Source organism: Muscardinus avellanarius (assembly GCF_963383645.1).
Source record: "Muscardinus avellanarius genome assembly, chromosome: 1".
NCBI lineage: Eukaryota > Metazoa > Chordata > Mammalia > Rodentia > Gliridae > Muscardinus > Muscardinus avellanarius.
Window position 1 is genome coordinate 145,272,082 of NC_137786.1, and position 16,748 is coordinate 145,288,829.

A 16,748-nucleotide genomic window follows, 5' to 3' on the forward strand; every position below is an offset into this window, starting at 1 on the left:
TTTCTGGGTGAAAAATAATAATAATAACTTAACAATTATAGGCTGTTCCATGCGCAAATAATTTTACTAATAGGTGACATTTATTGATCGCTGACTGTGATAAACCTATTAAAGGCTTTATTTCCTTCATTTCATTCAATTTTTACAATAATCTTATAAGGCTGGTTGGTTCATTTTTGGTTTAGATGCTAAAAACAAAACAAAAACCTAAGGTTCAGGAATTTTTGAGCCGCTATTTTTATGGGATCTTTATTCCATAATTGTGGCGTAACGGACTGAAGCATAAGGGGAACTAAAAAGTTAGTTTTATATCTATATTCGCAAAGCTATCAGTTGAAGAGTTAGAAAAGCAAAAACTGAAATGAACAAAGGTGCAAACTTCCTTCTCAAAGTTTTACATCTTTTGTTTACTAATAAAAGGCCTGTTACCATGCCGTAACTTGTACTCACTTGTTTAACTAAAAGCTACCACCAAACACACCCCGTGACCCACTATCAGAGGATAAGACATTTGGATTGCCCAGGGAGAAAAGTCAAAATATTGCCAGAAAGATACTTCTATATTTAAAAAAAAAAAAAACAAAAAAAAAAAAACAAAAAACTATTCCTAATCTCTACAGAGTTCTTCCTATTAGCCTGCTGTGGTCAGGGGTGGCTTCAGATGGCAAAAGTTCATTGTTGGCTGGTTATAAGAGAAGAAAACATAAGCAAAAACCCAAGCCCTCTGCTGGGGATTTGGCCAACAACAGACCAGAGATGACAGGTCTATGGGAGATTGCTGAAGATTGCTTTCTATCCAGCTGCAGTTATTAAAAACCAAACTGAAGCTGAGCGAGATGGCGTGTGCTTGTAATCACAATCATTGGGAAGCTGAATCAGGAGGATTATAGGTTTGCAGCCAGCCCTAGCAATTTAGTGAGACCCGGTTTCAAAGTAAAGAATAAAATAGGGCTAGAGGAATAAGCTGAGAGGTAGAAGGCCCCTGGGTTCAATGCCCAGTACTGAAATAAATAAACAAATATCAGACTGATAAGTTCTCTTTAGCTGAGAGCCTGAGCAAAAGGTTGTCAGGGTTTCCAGATACTAAGATTGAAAATGGCTGCTTGCGGTTGGCTGAATAAGCCCCATAAAACACACCTTCGAGAATTATTTTTACTTTAACAGCACTGTGTTTATAACCCCAATGAAACTATTCCGTATGGTTTCCAGGGCAACCCCAATGCCTTGTAAATTTCTCGGTATAAAACACCAGTATAAAAGTGTCTCAACTGCATGCCGCATTGTGCCATAACCCAGGCGGAGGCATGACTCAGCGCTGATAGCTGATGGGTTGGTCCTTCAAAGTTCTGACCTCATGCTCCCTGGTCACCCTCTGCAGCACCATCCTATCTAGTCTCAGCGTTCTGGCAATCATATTTAAACAGATGACTTCCAAATCTCCTTCTCCATGCCCACTTCAAGAATTCTAGTCGCCTCTTAGAACTTTTGCTGGGTATCGCCAGGAGAATTAATTACAGGCACCCCAAATTCCTTATTCTAAAACCGAACACCTGATCTTTGCCCAAACTTTATGTTTCTAGTACCATCAAGTCAACTAGTCTCGTTTTGGACACTTCTCATGAAATCTCACATCATCTTTAGAATCTTTCTTAACCCCTCACATCAAATGAGTTACCAAGTCTAGTTTATCTCTTTGTAAAATATTTCTCTTACAAGGTCCCACAAAGTCATAAAATGAAGCTGCAGGACAAACAGAAGGGCAAGTGTGAGCGTATGAAAGTTTTATTTTAAGTCAAGGAAAACAGAGAAGAGAAAAAGAAAATAGTTCCCATACCAGCAGAGAGGGCTCCTGAGTAAGTAGCCAATGCTAGTTACCATTTGAGGGCTAAGATCCTCTTTTGTGACTCCTGCATTTGTTCCCCATGATTGGTCATTTTTCCCTCTCCCCTGGCTCCCTCCTTCCCAGGATCTCTCCCCATTCCCCTCTTTCCCTCCTTGCTGGTGTGTCTTGAGAAGAGCCCATAGCTGCACTGTTCAAGGTCAGTCTCAGGAGCCATGACTGTAATCTGTACCACACCACACCATTCACGTTACTCAGGGCCGGTCTGATTCTCCTCTCTTGCTCTCATTCTTATTAACCCTGTGTCTCCTGGGGTCCTCAGTTCCTCAGCAGCTCCTCACTTGGGCTCCGGCCCTCCTTCCCGCTCTTGCCTCCATTTCCTCTCACTGGTGCATTGTAGCCTCATATCATAAGAATTCAGAGTAATCATGATTGTACATGTACACAGCACTTGACGAGCTCCCGCCCTATACATGATACTGAGATTGGCATTGATCATTTGACATAAGTACCTAACATCAATAGAAGTGTTTCCTTAATTAACATCCCCCAACACACACACCATCCTCCCCTACATCATAGGAGAGAAAACACATGGCCCTTCACTTTCTGTGCCTGGATACTTTCACTTAACATAATGTTCTCCAGGTCCATCCATTTTTCTGCAAATGACATAATTTTGTTCTTCTTTACTGCTGAGCAGAATTCCACTGTGTGCATATCTCATAATTTTGTAATCCATTCATCTGTTGGTGAACACCTAGGTTAGTCCCATAATTGGGCTGTTGTGAGTTGAGCTGCTATGAACATGGGTCTGTCAGGAGGTGACTGGCCCATTCCTCACCTCAGGAACTCAAGACCTTGGAAGGCTAAAATTCTTTTCTGCCTTCCATGGCAGAAAAGAATTTCAGCACATCTCAGTCAAAGACAAAGACAAAGACAGAGGTTTATTTGGAAAAGTGAGAAATACACATTCAAGGATGAATGGCGGGCCATCGGAAGAGGGAAAGAGCGACTTTGAGGTCTTTACAGTTGTTTTTATAGGAGATCCCATGAGTAGTGGGTGGGTAGGGGTGTGTGGCAGGGATGGGGGGGGTTTGGTTCCTTTTTTTTTTATCCTCAGGTTCTCGCCATTTTATTGGTGGATGCTGGGTGATGCCTAGACTCGATTAATGGTCACACTTTTTTTTGAGGGGGGATCCTTGGTTTATCAAGCATCTCAGGAATTTCAGGTGGGACATTTTCAGGTGGGACATTATGATTAAAAAGTGTAGGCCTGTTGAGAACCTTATGATTGGACCTTATGAGGATCTTATGAGGCCATATGATTAAAAGTATGGCCTATTGCCAGATGTGGTGGCGCATGCTTGTAATACCTGTGGTTGGGAGGCGAGACAGGAGGATCACGCAGGTCCGAAGCCAGCCGTGCTGGCATAAGAGACCCTGTTTAAAAAAAAAAAAGTATAAAATAGGTCTGGGAGTGTAGCCCAGAGGTAGAAGGGCTTCCAGGAACCCCAGTACCACACACACACACACACACACACACACACACACACACACACACACAAAAGCATGGCCTATTAAGGGATTTTGCCTAAGAAAGAGCAGATTCTGTAGGGTAAAGATAATGAAGTTTCTAGATTTTAAAACTATATTTGTTTCTCCTTCTTTTCCAATTTAACTCCTTTTTACCTACTATTTATATTCTTCCTATCCTGTTTCAGGTATACCTGTGTCACTACAATATTCTAATTTCAGTCCCATTGGAAAAATACCCAACTGTGGTATATTGGATCAAATGGTGGATCTATTCCCAATTTTCTGAGGAATCTCCACACTGATCTCCTTAGCAGCTTCACTAATTTGCAATCCCACCAACATTGGAGAAGAGTTTCTATTTCCCTACATCCTTGTCAGCATTTATTATTCTTCGATTTATTGATGATTGGGGTTCTAACTGGGGTTAAATGGAATCTCAGTGTATTTTTTATTTGCATCTCTGTGATTGCTAATGATACTGAGCATTTCTCATGTATTTATTGGCCATTTGTATATCTTCTTTTGTGAAGCGTCTGTTTAGTTCAAGTGCCCATTTCTTTATTTTTTAAAGTGTTATGTCTGTTATTTGTAAATTCTAGATATTAGACCTCTAACAGAGCAGAATCTAGCAAATATCTTCCATTCTGTAGGCTCTCTCTTTAGACTCTTAATAGTTTCCTTTGCTGAACAGAAACTTTTTAGTTTAATGCTATCCCTTTTATTATTTCTTGTTTTAATTTCATGATCTTTGGGGATCTTATTGAGGAAGTTTCTACCTTTGCCTCTTGGAACTATGCCCTCCTCAGTAGCTTCAAAGTCTCTGGTCTTTGATCCATCTTGAGTTGACTCTTGTACAAGATGAGAGGTTACCATTTTTTCTACAAATGGATAACCAGTTTTCCCAACACCATTGGTTGAAAAGACTGTCTTTTCTCTAATGTAAGTTTTTGGCCCCTTTGTCAAAAATCAATTGGTTATAAGTGTGTGGCTTTTTTTTTTAATCTTCTATTCTGTTCCATTGGTCAATATGTCTGTTTTTATGCCAATATCATGCTGTTTTTATTACTGTAGCTCTGTAGTATAATTTAAAGTCAGGTATGATGCCTCCTGCATGGTTCTTATTGCTGAGAATTGCTTTGGCTATTCTGGGCCTTTGGTTTTCCATATAAAATTTAGGACTGATTGCGTGTGTGTGTGTGTGTGTGTGTGTGTGTGTGTGTGTGTGTGTTACTGGTATTGAATCTGAGGGCATTTTACCTCTGAGCTACATCTCCAGCCCTATTTTATTTTTATTTTGAAACAAGGTCTTACTATATTGATGAGAGTTTCACTGTTTTCTGAGGCTGTCCTCAAATGTACAATCCATCTATTCTCAGCCTCCCACGTACTAGGATTACAGGCATGCATCACCATGCCCAGCTCTGATTTTTCCAGCTCTGAAAAATTACATTGGTATAGTAATAGGAATAGCATTGATTCTGTAGATCACTTTTGATAAAATGACTATTTTGATAATATTTATTCTGTCTATCCAAGAGCATGGGAGAGCTTCTTCTAGGATCTTCAATCTCTTTCTTTAATGTTTTAAAATTTTCACTATAGAGATCTTTTACCTCCTTGGTTAGATTTACTCCTAGGTATTTTATTGTTTTTGAAGTTACTGGAAATGGAATTGTCTTCCAGACTTCTTTTTTATGAATTCATGGTTGGCTTACAGAAAGGCTACTGGTTTTTATAGATTGATTCTGTCCTGCTAGTTTGCTGAGTTTGTTAATCAGCTCTAGAAGACTTTTGGTCAAGGTTTTTTGGTGTTCTAAGTATGGGATTATGTCATCTGCAAACAGAGATAATTTCAGTTTGTTTCCTATTTATATTCCATTAATTTCCTTTTTTTTTTTGCCTTATTGCTCTGGCAAAAGCCTCGAGTACTATATTGAAAAGGAGTGGTGATAGTAGGCATCCTTGTTTTGTTCCTAATTTTAATGGGAATTCTCTCAGTTTTTCTCCATTTGATATGATATTGGCTTTGAGTTTATCACATAGTGCTTTTATGATGTTGAGATAAACTCTCAAGGATCCTTCTTAAATGTTTTACATTAGCCAGGTGTAGTGGTGCATGCTTGTAATCCCAGCATTTGGGAGGCTGAGACTGGAGGATTGCGGTTCGCGAACAGCCTCAGCTACTTAGTGAGGTCCTCTGCAACTCAGTGAGACCTGGTTTCAAAATAAAGAATAAAAAATAGTGCAGGGGGTGTAGCTCGGATGTTGAATGACCCTGGGTTCCATCCCCAGACCTGGGAAAAAAATGTTTTACGTGAAATGTTAATGCCACAAATATACTATGTATCTGTCTGGCATTATATGTGTATCTGTGATTTATATATAAAATTTTGCCCCTATTGAGAATGTATACTCTAACCAAAACAGATCACTTACCAATCCCTCAAATTTGTGTTCACTCTGGCCCTTAATCAGAGGAGCTGAAGGAGTAGGAGAAAGATTCCTAGACTGAATCCAGTACATCATCTCACTTGCCTAGAATAAACTCACACATCTCCTCCCACCACCCTCTATTTTCTCCTGTTGGAATCTGGTCCTTCATGTTGCAACCTAACTACCAGATCCTCTCCCCTGACCCACTTAGCTGGAATTCATTTCCTTTCTATACTCTTATGGAATTTTCCTTATTAGGTAGTGATTTTTATGTTCATGTGGTCTTCACCCCTGGCTACAAGCTTCCTAAAGACAAGGACTATGTTGTTCATAGTGTAGAATGCCTTTTTCATATAACAGGCACTAGAATATACATATATACATTATGCATACATATATATATACATATATATACATATATATGTGTATATATATATATATATATATATATATATATATATATATAATCAGCACTGATATACTGGGAAAGGGATAAAACCCCACCAGTTCCCACATTAAAAGGTTCCATGTAAGGAGGGCTTGGTGGTGCACACTTGTAACCCCAGCATTTGGGAGGCTGAGACAGGAGGATCGCGATTCGTGGACAGCCTCAGCTACTTAGTGAGACCCTTTGCAACTCAGTGAGACCCTGTTTCAAATAAAGAATAAAAAATAGGGCCGGGGTATAGCTCGGAGGTAGAATGCCCCTGGATTCCATTCCCAGTAGCACAAAAAAAGGTCCCATGTTATGCCCAATAAATGAGCAAACTAGAAAAAATGCACACTATGTATGCTCCCAAACCACCACCATAAATACAGACAAAATTTATAAGGAAATTCTGGTCATTTTGACCAGAATTGGTTCCTACTCATCCAGAAAACAGATACCCATAGAAAGTCATTTGAAAGGCTAGATACCAGACATGTCTTAAATAATAATCAAGGTGAGTAGAAGGCCTAGGAACCAAAACATCGTGTGTGTGTGTGTGTGTGTGTGTGTGTGTGTGTGTGTGTGTGTTACTGGGGGTGGAACCCAGGGCCCAGGGGCTTTTCTACCTCCAGGCTATCCTCCCAGACCTATTTTATACTTTATTTGGAAACAGGGTTTCACGAAGTTGCTGAGAGCCTCACTAAGCAGCCGAGGCTGGCTTTCAGCCTGTGTGATCCTCCTGTCTCAGCCTCCCAAGCCCTGGGATTACAAGTGTGCACCACCACGCCCGGCTAAACATCACGTTTTTGATGTTCATGTTTTTGTTAAATATACAAAATCATTTTTTATCCTTCTGTGAAAGTGTGTGTGCTGGCGGGGGGGCGGGGGGTGGTACTAGGGATTGAACCCAAGGCTGCCCTACCACTGCACTGCATTCCCAAACCTTTTTATTTTTTATTTTGAGGCAAGGTCTTGCCTAAGTTGCCCAGGCCAGCCTCAAACCTGCAATCCTCCTGCTTCAGCCTCTCTAGGTGTGCACGGCCATGCCTGGCTCCTATAAAAATCTTTATTGAGTTTATTTACCGTGAAAAGGAATGATGCATGTGGAAATATATTTTAAGTGTTAGTGATCATCACCACCACTTGCAAAGTGACCAAATTAGGCTACGGGGGAGGAAAGTCCATCTGCTAATGTTATTTTTGTGTATAAAGTGTAGCCAAGAGAAAGACAGGTTTTCTGAAAAACCCTTGCTGGCTTTTCAAATTTATATACTTTTATGTCTTTGAAAATCTCCATCATTTTCATTACATCAGAATAATTGACTTTCTAGGAAAAGCTTTTTCTGTGACTTCATATGATTGTATTTTGCTTTAGTCAGAGATTTCTGATCCTTTGCCCCAGGGCTGTCTTCTAAAATACCATAAAGTGGGGTGATTTGTTGTTGTTGTTGTTGTTGTTTTTGCTTTTTGTCTTTTGCAGGACAGTGAAGTGGCAGCGTGGGGTATGAGAGATGGGAAGTCTAGCAAATCATTCATTTCCAAGGATACATTTAATTTCAGCCCTTCTGCCAGGCCTGTCCACAAACGGCTGTGTAATGAGTTTGGCCCTTCCTGGTCTTTCAAATTAGGGTAACCTTTCCACGGGCTCTGAAGCTCCTGGCTGCAGTTTTATTTCCTCTGCGTTCTTAATTATTGAAAGAGAGGATTAGTTATGAATCTCCTTCCTTTTCACTCCGTCCACTAGTCAAGCTCAAGTTCTTAGAGCAAACAGCAACCGCCAAAGCAAATACTTTGGGGCCAGCACTTAAGCCCGGGCCTCACTTCGAGGCAGAATTATGTAGGGTTGTTTGTTTAACAAGTCAGATAGGAGGTGGGGAGGGGGAAGGGCGGGAAGAGGCCGGGCCCGCCCGCCCGCCTCCACCTGGGATTGGTCCCTTCTCTCCCTTTAGACGTTTCTTTTGCATCTGGGTTGGACAGGTTGAGAGAAACATGTCATTAAGGTGTTGTCAAAATGAGCCCCTGTTTGTGTAGGCCGTTCCCAAGTTTGTGGTTTTAGATTTTCAAAGGGACGGGCTTATTATTGGCTGTGGGCTCACGTTCAGGAAACTAGTCTTCTGTATCCTGAAAAAAAAAAAAAAATGCCATCGTAACAGGAGGCGCCAGGGAGCTTAAGTGCATTATTCACACTTAGTAGCGAAAAATGACGAAAGTTCCTCGGGGGTTCGATGTCAGTTTCTTAAACGAGGAAGAAGCCAGGAAGATCCTTCAGGTGCTGGAAAGAAATGAGGAACTTCGGAGGGCAGAGAAGGACAGGATCAGGTACGCAGCAGGCTCCTTCCTCCTCTCCGGGGAGCAGGGCTGGGGAGCCGGGTTGCAGGGCACCTGCGGGGCCGGGCGAGGGGGCGGCTGAGGGCCCCCGCCTGTCCCCGAAGGGCTCCGGGGAGCCGGGCTGGCCGCGCCCGGGGTCCCGCGGGGCGCGTGGGCCCGGGCACGAGTGTCTCCTCGCCCTCCGGGGAGGAGGCTCCTTCCCGGCAGGTGCGATGGGCGCGGCCCCCCCACAGCTGGGTCCTGGGCGCTGCGGGGCGACGGCGGGGCCGCGGCCTCCCCCTGGGCGGTCTGCAGCGGGGGGTCTCCCTGTGTGTGGTGTTGCAGGCTGGGAGTTTGTACGAATTTCACCACTGACCTTACCACAGTTCTGCAGGTGAGGGATTAGTACCGGCGGCGAATGAAAACCCAAGCGCGATTACTTGGGATGGAAATTAACCAGTGTTTTTTTTTTTTTTTTTTTTCCTCTTCTTTTTTCTTTTTTTCTGCTGGAAGTGTGGGGTAAGTCCTGGAATGAGTTAAAGCCCGCGCAGGCGAGCTCTGCTCACCCAGGAATAGACCCATCCAAGCCCTTCCCTAGGGGACGGCACAAGGGAATCCAGGGTGTGGCATCGATTGGAATTCAGAAAGCTGTTTTGTTTGTAACCAAGGGCTTGGTGACAAGAGTTCTGGAATCCCAGTTCTGTCTAGGCGTCCTAGCCTGCCTGTCGCTCCAAACCCCTCTTCCCACCCTCTCCACCCACTCTTTAATCTTTGTAGAAGGGATGAGAACATACTGAGCCCAAAGCCCTGTCTTCTCTCCACTGAACAGGACTCTTGAGGGAAGAATGAAATTTAAAGTTAGAGGATGTAGATTTCACACCACAATGCTCTGCCTTTAAAAAACGGCCTCATCAATTCCCCAGACAGTGTAAAAAGTGTGTCCTGCTGCCGGGGCGTGGTGGCACAGGCCTGTAATCCCAGCATTCCAGAGGCTGACACCTGAGGGTCGGAGGATCACCGTTCGCAGATGTCCTCAGCTACTTAGGCCCTCTGCAACTTAGTGAGACCCTGTTTCAAAATAAAGAATAAAAAATAGGGCAAAGGGTGTAGCTGGGAGGTCAAATGCCCCTGGGTTACATCCCCAGACCTGCAAAAAAAAAAAAAAAAAGTGTGTCCTACTGAGGACAGTGTGGCCACACCCATGTACACCTGCACTGCACACATGCGAAGTCTGGGAAGAACTTTAGAACTATGTAGACTTTAAGTTTAGCACCTATGTATTTCCAAAGCACCAAGAAACTGTGGCCGTACTCAAGAGGATGGGACTTCTTAAGTAACTCACAGTATATTTGGGGAAATGGAGGGGAGAGTAGGAAATCAGAGGGAGGGAAGATATCCTTTAAGATGTCATCAGCTTGGCTTCTCATAGTCTTAGAAGTAGTGATCTAATTTATTTTACTTCTCATTCAAGGGAATTTGACTTTTTATAGTTAACCCCATGCTTGCCTTGTGTTTTCTCTATAGCAGCTCATGGTGCCCACTTCAGTTGCCTTTAGAAGCAACTGGCTCTACACATAAATGGCAGAGGCCACTGGGATAGGTGTTAAAAGGAAGGCCGAGACAGGTTTTCTATTTCATGTTGTTTACGTCCTAAATGGAGCATTGATTGGAAAACCACTGTGCTCAAGGCAAAATCAGTATTGTAACTATTAAATTATTAAAATAGTTATTCTAATAGTTTGATAAATGTCACCATTAAAATACAAAAATAACAAAGAATGCAGATGGTTGGACCAAATGCCAGAAGCAATGATTTCTGATACTTTCTTTTCCCACAGTTTATCCTGGCTTCCATTATAAATTACACACATCTGGAGGCCATTCTCCAAGGGAATGGTCTACTTACCTGCTTCAGGCTCGCACGCATGGGCCCTAAGAGCAGATCCTGGCACGCACAAAGGGCCTGAGATAACATGTCAACTTGGCTGCCACCTCTGCTTGTTCTCTTGATAAATATGATCATCAGATTTTCCAAATCAGGACAGATGACTTATAATTCAAAAGTAAGTTGAGCTGGGTGTGGTGGTGCACGCCTATAATCCCAGTACTTAAGAGGCTGCGACAGGAGGTTCCCAGGTTTGGGGCCAGATTCAGCGATTTAGTGAGACTGTCCTCAACCTTTTGAGATTCTGTTTCAAACAAAATAAATCATTCACACTAGAAGATAGCCAAATAGTAAAAAAAAAAAAAAAAAAATTAATCCAGAAGGGGAAATGTTCATTCTCAACAGTAATAAATGATCTAGGTGTGGAGTCACTTGCCTGTAATCCAAGTTCTTTGGAGGCTAAGGCAGGAAGATCGGATTCAAGAACAGCCTCAGGAACTTAGTGAGGCCCTTAGCAATTTCACAAGACCCTGCTTCAAAGTAAATAAAATAGTACTGGGAGTATAGTTCAGAGGTAGAGCTCTCTGGAGTTCAATTCTCAGTAACACACACACACACACACACACACACACACACACACAAATAATCTTGAATTCTTGAGATACCATGGTATTTAAAAAATAACAGAAAAGACTGTTGGTGATAATTGGAGTGAAATTAATACATTCTGTATGTTGTCAAACATAAGTTGACTACAAGCCTTTTAATGAACAGTATAATATCATCTGGGCGTGATGGCATGCACACTTGTAATCCCAGCATTCCAGAGGCTGAGACCGGAGGATCGTGGTTCGTGGACAACCTCAGACACTTAGTGAGGCCCTCTGCAACTCAGTGAGACCTGGTTTCAAAATAAAGAATAAAAAATAAACCCGGGAGTGGTGGTGCACGCTTGTAATCTCCGAGCTTGGGAGGCAAGACAGGAGGATTGTACAGGTTCGAAGCCAGCCGCGCTGGCTTAAGAGACCCTGTTTCCAAAAAAAAAGTATAAAATAGGTCTGGGAGTGTAGCCCAGAGGTAGAAGGGTTTCCAGGAACCCAAGTATCACCAAAATAAATAAATAAATAAATAAATAAATAAATAAATAAATAGGACAGGGGGTGTAGCCCAGAGGTCAAATGCCCCTGGGTTCCATCCCCAGACCTGCAAAAAACAAACAAACAAACAAACTAGTATAATAAAGGTATGTATTGTCCGTGACCCAGTTGTCAAAATTTTGGATAGTTCTCCTTAGTAGGAGATTGAGGTAAAAGAGAGGCTGCTCTGAAATTTATTAAGTGCTGCCTTTTTGTATAATAATAGTAATTATTGTGGTAATAATAACAGCTAACATTTATTGGACCCTTACTGTATCCTGGGTACTATACTAAACATGTTATACAAATTTAATTAATCCTACCAATAAGCTTATTGGGTACACCCTTTAATTCCCATTTAGCAGAGAAGGGAACAGCTTACTTACAAAGATCCTGTCTTTTGTCAAGTTAAATAGTAGAACCAGAATTTTACCCATCAGCCTTGAAGAATACTGACAATCGTTTGTTGGCATGAGTATTATTAATGGATTTTTATGGAAGAGAGTGGTATTTCACACGACTAAGGAACTCGCCCAGAGTCACACAGTTCACAAATAGAGCCAGAATTTGAGCTGAAGTCTATCTGGCTCCAAAACCTGCATTTTCCCATATATACATGTGTGTATATGGAAATGCATATATATAATATATGCATTTATATAAATACATATATGTATATAAATACATATATGCACATCTTCATATAACACATATACATGTCATATATGATTACATATACATATGCATATATATATATATATATAATCTGAAAAGCACCTTACTCTTTTATTGGTACATTGTAATCATACATTTTTTAAAGCTTTTATTGGTGCATTGCAATTATACATCACAGTGAGGTTCAATGCAATACGAACATTCCTTCTACATCCCACCCTGTTTGCCCCTCCTCCCCATTAAATTGATAGTAATAAAGCCGGGCTTGGTGGTGCATACTTGTAATCCCAGTACTTGGGAGGCTGAAACAGGAGGATTGCAGGTTCATTGCCAGTCACAGATACTTAGTGAGGCCCTCTGTGACTTAGTGAGACCCTGTTTCAAAATAAAGAATAAAAATTAGGGCTGGAGATATAGTTCAGAGGTAAAATGCCCCTGGGTTCCATTGCCAGTATCACAAAAAAAATGATAGTAATAATGATTGTGTTTGTGAAATTGATAGTAATACCTTCATATATTGCCTTGGTATTATTTGAACTGATTCCTTCCTCAGAACTCTTTTTTAAATTTTATTATTGGTCACTGTAGTCATGCATCTTAATTGGGTACAAGATGGTGGAGGCATACGTGCACACATCACTCATTTAGCCCTTCCCCAATTCCCACCCCATTCCCTCCCTCTCCCTCCTTCTCATGTTTGGCTCAGTGATTGACTTTGGTATGTATGTACATCTTGTACATTGTGGAATTTCCCTCTCCCCTCCTTCCACCTCCCTCAGTTGAGTTGCCTTATTTGCCCATTTATAGTATCTCCTTCTTTGTCTAGAGTTCCTCCTATGCTTCCGCTTATTAGGGAAAGCATTTGATTTTTTACTTTTTGTGACTGACTAAACTCACTTAGCATAATGTTCTCCAATTCCATCCATTTCCCTGCAAGTGAAATAATTCTGTTCTTTATATTTGAGTAAAATTCCATTGTGTACCTATCCCATAGTTTTGTAGTCCATTCATCTGTTGATAGACGTCTTGGCTGGTTACATAGTTTGGCAATTGTGAATTGTGCGGCTATGAACATAAATAACCATGCATTAGTTTGGTACGTTTGGTTTTTATTCTTATGCGTAGATACCCAGAAGTGGTATTGCTGGATCATATGGGAGATTTGTTAGCATCTTACTTTTTGCAAGTCACTGAAAACCATAATTATATATCTCTCCTTCACACCTCCACCACTGGGTCTCATGAATGGAACTCTGAGAGTATCAAAAAAAGGTTGTATCACCTCATCAGCTCACAGAATAGATATCAATAAATAAAAAATATTTAGTTTTACTATTGCAGAAAACTTGTAAAAGTACAAATCATTACAGTGTCAGGTGTCATCAAGTTGAAAAATGGCATGTCTAGATTTAGATTATCTATCCTGGGTGATAAAATTACAGCCCAGGAACGTTTTCCAGAATGTATCCATTCAGTTTCCGATTGATTTAAATGAATGTCCTTGAGCCTAGGCACAGTTCTGAAGGGGGCCCGTGTACATGTAAATCCTAAAGTGGTCAGAGCCTGGGGAAGCCCCAGCATCCCGCAGAGATTAATAGCCTGGTGTGTATGCCTCCTGTCTCTCCCAGGCTTTCTGCCTGCCTTTTTTTCCCAGCCTGTGAAATGTACCTCTAAGAGACTGAGTTTCAGGAGACACTGGGTGTCTGTTTACCAGCATCTACTATTTGCAGGACTCTGTGTTGCCCTGAGAATAGAGCAGAGAATAAAACCAGATCCTGCTCTAAACAGTCTGCACGTTTTACATTGGTAATAGAACCTGTTGGATGATGTGTCTACATAAATGTCACCCATCCTTAAGCAGCCCTGTGTAGCATGGAAAAGGAACCCCAAGAACAGTGCCTGCAAGTCGTAGGTGTTCATGAAGGGCTTGAGTGTTCTGATACCAAATGAGGTATCAGATTAATACCACTGATTTCCAGGGTTTCTATACTTTCCAACCACATTCAAGTAGTTAACTCTTTTAAACTGCAGGGAGACGTTTCTCACAGATAGTTACTCCTGTGGATTGTTCTCTGTGGGTAATACACATAGAACTGCTACAATAACACAGTCTTACTCCAACATGAGGGAATAGTAGCCTTTTTAGGTTTAGTGAGATTATAATTCCTGTAGCTTTGTTTTTCTTTTTCTTCCTTTTTTTTTTTTTTTTTTTTTTTGATGCTGGGGATTACACCCATGGGCATTCTACCTCTAAGCTACGCCGCCAACCCTTTAACAATTTTTTTTTTTTCCCATTTGGAAACAGGGTCTCACTAGGTTGCTGAAAGCCTCACTAAATTGCCAAGGCTGGCTTCAAAGCTGCAATCCTCCTGTCTCAACCTCCCAAGTACTGATATTACAAGGGTGTGCCGCCATGCCTGGCGTCCTTTAGCTTTTATTTAATTATGTACTTATTTTGTTTCATTTATTTATTTATTTATTTTGCAGTACTGGGGATTGAACCCAGAAGCATTCTACCTCCAAGCTATACCCCCAGCCTTCTTTTTTCTTTTTTTTTTATTTTGAAACAGGGTCTCACTAAGTTGCAGAGGGCCTCACAAGTTGCTGAGACTGGCCATGCACCTGTGATCCTCTTGTCTCAGCCTCCCAAGTACTGGGATTACAAGCAAGCGCCACCACACCCAGCTTCCTTTAGTATTTATTTATTTATTTATTTATTTATTTATTTATTTATTTTTGTGGTACTGAGGGTGGAACCCAGGGGCTTTTCTACCTCCGGGCTATACTCTCATACCTATTTTTATACTTTATTTGGAAACAGGGTCTCATTAAGTTGCTAAGAGCCTCACTAAGTAGCTGAGGCTGGCTTCGAACCCATGCGATCTTCCTGTCTCAGCCTCCCAAGTGCAGGGATTATAAATGAGCGCCACCACGCCCGACTTCCTTTAGCTTTTAAAGTCTTTCAGAGCTGTTTGTTTTTATCCTCATCCTAAATCTGAGAAAACAAGAAAACTTTTCTCTTTTTCAGAAGGTAACGATAACTGTAACAAAGGCTAAGGCTGTGCTAGGTTCTTTGTGTGCATTATCTCATTTAATTCTCACAACCACCTACCAGTTAAGGGATGCCTGCTATCTCCATTCTGCAGAGGAAGCTTAGAGAGGACAGGCAGCTCGCTTGAGATGACACTAGCGTGCTAGGAAGTGTGGGCGCACAAGTGCACAGAGTTACTGCATCACTGCATAGCAGTGCCTCCTATGGCTCAGAGAAGTGGGAGTGACTTCCTTCATGTTGCCCATCTAGCTGGTAACAAGACTGTCACTGAAGTGGGGTTTTTTTTTTTTTTTTTTTGGTTGTGGGTTTTTTGTTTTGTTTTGTTTTGTTTGTTTTGTATTTTTTTTGCTTTAAAACTTGGTATTTCCTCCATCCATGAAAACAGAGAATACACAATTCTAGGTGGTCAGCGGGGCGAGGTGGCTCGTGCCTGGAATCCCAATACTGGCTGGTTCACAGGTTCCAGCCAGGGGGCAGAAATGTAGTGAGATCCTGTTTCAAAATAAATAGGGCTGGAGGTATAGCTCACAGGTAGAATTTCTCCAGGTTCAACCCTCCCATTACACCCCCAAAACAAACAACAATTTTGAGTCCTCATGTATTCAAATGCATTTGGAAATGTTATTACTAAAGAAAATAGCATAATTATATTAAGGAACAATTTCTAGTACCTGCCTATACAGGGGAAATTGTTGGCCATCATTAATATTTTAAAAATATATCAGCCAGGTATGATGGCACATGCTTGGAATCCCAGTACTTGGGAGGCTGAGACAGGAAGATCACAGGTTTGAGGACAGCCTCAGGGAGTAGTGAAACTCTCATCAACTTTGTGAGATCCTGTTTAAAAAAATAAAAATAAAATAGAACTGGAGGTGTAGCTCAGAGGTAAAATGCCCCTGGGGGCCAATCTTCAAACACACACACACACACACACACACACACACACACACACACACATTTTGTAAGGATGTCCCCCAAACTGTTAAAATGGTTATCTCTCTCATCCCCCCCCCTCCACCCCTTTGTGGTACTATGGATTGAAACCAGAGTATTCTAACACACCCAGCCCTATTTTATTTTTTATTTTGAAACAGGATCTCACTGGGTTGCAGAGGGCCTTTACGTTGCTGAAAAAAGTAGTGATGACTGTTTATTTTGATGATAAATAAGTGCAGAATGTTTGACCATCTTTACCTTCATAAATATGCCTTTTAAAAGAATTTCTTTGGCCGGGCGTGGTGGCGCACGCTTGCAATCCCTGCGCTTGGGAGGCAGAGACAGGAGGATCACGCAGGTTCGAAGCCAGCCATGCTGGCTTAAGAGACCCTGTTTCTAAATAAAAATATAAAATAGGTCTGGGAGTGTAGCCCGGAGGTAGAAGGGCTTCCAGGAACCCCAGTACCATTAAAAAAAAAAAAAAAGAATTTCTCTAAAAATATGTCTAAATG

The 16,748-nt window shown here is 41.6% G+C and overlaps 1 protein-coding gene across 1 annotated transcript in view; it reads left to right on the top strand.

Moving 5' to 3' along the window:
- Window positions 1-8,231: 8,231 nt before the first annotated feature.
- Window positions 8,232-16,748, top strand: part of EXPH5 (exophilin 5) — a gene marked incomplete at its 3' end in the record, with an annotated part of 94,746 nt that continues 86,229 nt past the window's right edge. Inside the window, exon 1 of the mRNA XM_080717683.1 lies at window positions 8,232-8,561. Within this exon, the coding sequence (XP_080573809.1) occupies window positions 8,443-8,561 (119 nt within the window). The 5' untranslated portion in view covers window positions 8,232-8,442. The remainder of the gene's footprint in view (window positions 8,562-16,748) is intronic.